Source organism: Montipora foliosa, chromosome 13 (assembly GCF_036669935.1).
Source record: "Montipora foliosa isolate CH-2021 chromosome 13, ASM3666993v2, whole genome shotgun sequence".
NCBI lineage: Eukaryota > Metazoa > Cnidaria > Anthozoa > Scleractinia > Acroporidae > Montipora > Montipora foliosa.
Window position 1 is genome coordinate 32793279 of NC_090881.1, and position 2500 is coordinate 32795778.

The 2500-nt window shown below is 40.9% G+C and overlaps 1 protein-coding gene across 1 annotated transcript in view; it reads right to left on the reverse strand.

Moving 5' to 3' along the window:
* Window positions 1-30: 30 nt before the first annotated feature.
* LOC137983337 (uncharacterized) overlaps window positions 31-2500 on the reverse strand; it is a 10964-nt gene continuing 8494 nt past the window's right edge. The window contains exons 11-13 of the mRNA XM_068830539.1: window positions 2481-2500; window positions 1544-1664; window positions 31-648 (exon numbers count right to left, since the gene is read on the reverse strand). The exon at window positions 2481-2500 is cut by the window's right edge and continues 111 nt beyond it. Of these exons, the coding sequence (XP_068686640.1) occupies window positions 535-648; window positions 1544-1664; window positions 2481-2500 (255 nt within the window). The 3' untranslated portion in view covers window positions 31-534. The remainder of the gene's footprint in view (window positions 649-1543; window positions 1665-2480) is intronic.

Sequence of the window (2500 nt, forward strand, 5' to 3'; positions counted from 1 at the left end):
ACATCGTAATAAAAAGTCCGTGCGAAATCTTTTCTGTGTTTCTTTCAAAATGCATCTTTATTGAAAAGGAAATATTTCTTGGGAACGAAAAACTCAAGCATCTTGACCCCCACTCCTTTTGAGTGTTTCACAAAGTAAGTTCGTTTGGATCTTTGGCTGCGACGCTTATCACAAACCGATTACTTTTCAGAAAAAAAATGTTAACATGCGTTTTCTTAGAATGTTTAGTCCTACTAGGTGCTTTAATAACAGAAGAAAGTTTCTTTGATTATGCTGTGCCGAACAGAGCTCGGGGGTGTTTTGTTAAGACTGTTTCGACAGAGCTCCGCATTGATCAGAATGAACAATGGTAGTCTCCAACCGCAACCTCGCTCCAGAGGGCGCTAAGAGGAGAGGCCCTCCTTAAGACTTAACGCAACATTCTATTGTACTATTTGATAACAAGTCATAGAAGCTCCTTGGAAAGTTTGATTCTTCCACAGTTTTAAGTTTAACAACGTCCTTAGAATGTTGGATTTTGCTCGATGATGCTCTTCAAGCCTGCTTGTTTGGGGTTGGCTGTTGCCTTGGACACGGCGTCCCGCACATGTCACGGTTGCCAGGGAAACACGGTTTGCAAGCCGCTGAATGTAAAGAGATCTCTGATTCCTGTGCAATAGAAAAATAAAGTAACTAAATTTATCCGACCTGATTCTAAGAAAAGAGAAACATGAAAACCGATGTCAAGAGTCGTTCTGGAGAATGATCACGTCCTCTTTAAGATGCTGGTGGTATCTGTATCACCCGGCAATTTGACCAATAATAGGATAATTACATGACTTTTGGAGGGCATAGTGTTTATTTGTGGTCCGAGTAGCATCATTTGCTCCCGCGCGGAGCGAGGATGCCAAATCGTACAAATTCATTTAAGAAAAAAAAATTTTAACAGAGATGTAGCATGAAACTATGGTTGCTACAATAAGATCAGCTATCCTCAAGATCTGATTGGCCGAGTGAAGTTGTTTGACATCTCTGCAGCCAATCAGAATCAGGGCGGCAAATACATTTCCCAGTTCGGCCCGCAAAAAGGCGCGTTTTACAGAGGACAGTTTGTCATTTAACCCGCGCGTGTTGATAATAATTCAACTCCAGACAATAAATGAGACTTTAGGGGTCTGAGAAAAGAATGAAAAATACAAGTTGTGTGAGTTTATTTCCCAGAGTCTCAAGGTGTTTCCCCTAAAGATGCCTCGCGTATAAGGGTCAATTTTATATGCATGTACTGACGAAATTGGGCTATTACTCTGTGGTTAGCGCATTAATTTGAAATCTTACGGAATCTTGAAAACATGGGTTGTGACACCTGGCTTAAAGTTTACAGTCCTTATATGAGAAGATTTAAAAGTTCAACCATAAACGGAAATGTGATTAAAATGGCAGCACTTTCTCCCCGATTACTGGAAAGACTGTGCGTATTCTTCCGGCTGGCTAACCTCCGGTGCTCTACTAGCCGAGTTGACAGCTCGGCGAGTTATCAATAGAAATACACTGAAGGATTTCCTACCTCTTGTTGTAGCTGAAAGTATCCGTCTACTCGCGTATCACTTGCAACTTTCTTATTTACAGGAGACTTACAAGTTATATCAGATAATCTGTCAAACTTGAGTAACCGGAACACACGTAGTCTGAGAAAAAAAAAAAGAGAAGAATTCACCAAAGACATTAAAACTGTCGAACTAAATACGAATTAAAAAGACAAGACATTAGTGCGCTTCATGTATGTAAGATGCTGTCAGATTGAGCATCTGTTGATGCCCTTAGAATGACAAATGATTTTGACAGGGCAATGCATGAACGTAATAATATATTTTAAACTTTGGGTCGTGACGAATCGAACCGAGAAAGATCACCGCAGTTGAAGAGGCAACTGAACAGTCGCACAGGAAGCCAGAAAAATGCCTTGTCTTGAAATGAGTTGGGCAAAATGGAAAAAAAACAACAGGGAAAAAAGTCAAGAAACGGGGTCAACCATTGAAGTACCAACCCTTTTGCGACGAGCACCAGCACGACGCTGATTACAGTATAGCGAATTTTCGACGTGGCCTGCATGAAGTAGCTTATATGGCAAGGGTCAACCTGTGCGCGCTCGACATTCCTTGAAGGAATTGTTTTTTTGTAGCTTGTTCACTTGATTCAGTTGAAAAGAGGTTACCCTGTTTCAATTACACTTTTATCTTTCTACACACATACCCGGCGAATTGAAAAAAAACGAAATGAATGACCCGAACCAATCAAACAACGTCTGCTAGGTAAACTCAGAAAATAGGCGGGAAAAGCGAGCAAGCACTAGGTAGATTCTTCTTTGCAAGCAGAACGGAGCTGCAGAGGAACTCAAAGGGCGGGAAAACTTTTAAGTCAAGTATTACGTCAGTTTGCTGGACGTCGATTGGTGGAAATGAGCCTCAAAAGGAAACCGAATAAGAAAAAAAACTAGTTCTTACTTGACAACGGAAACAAATCT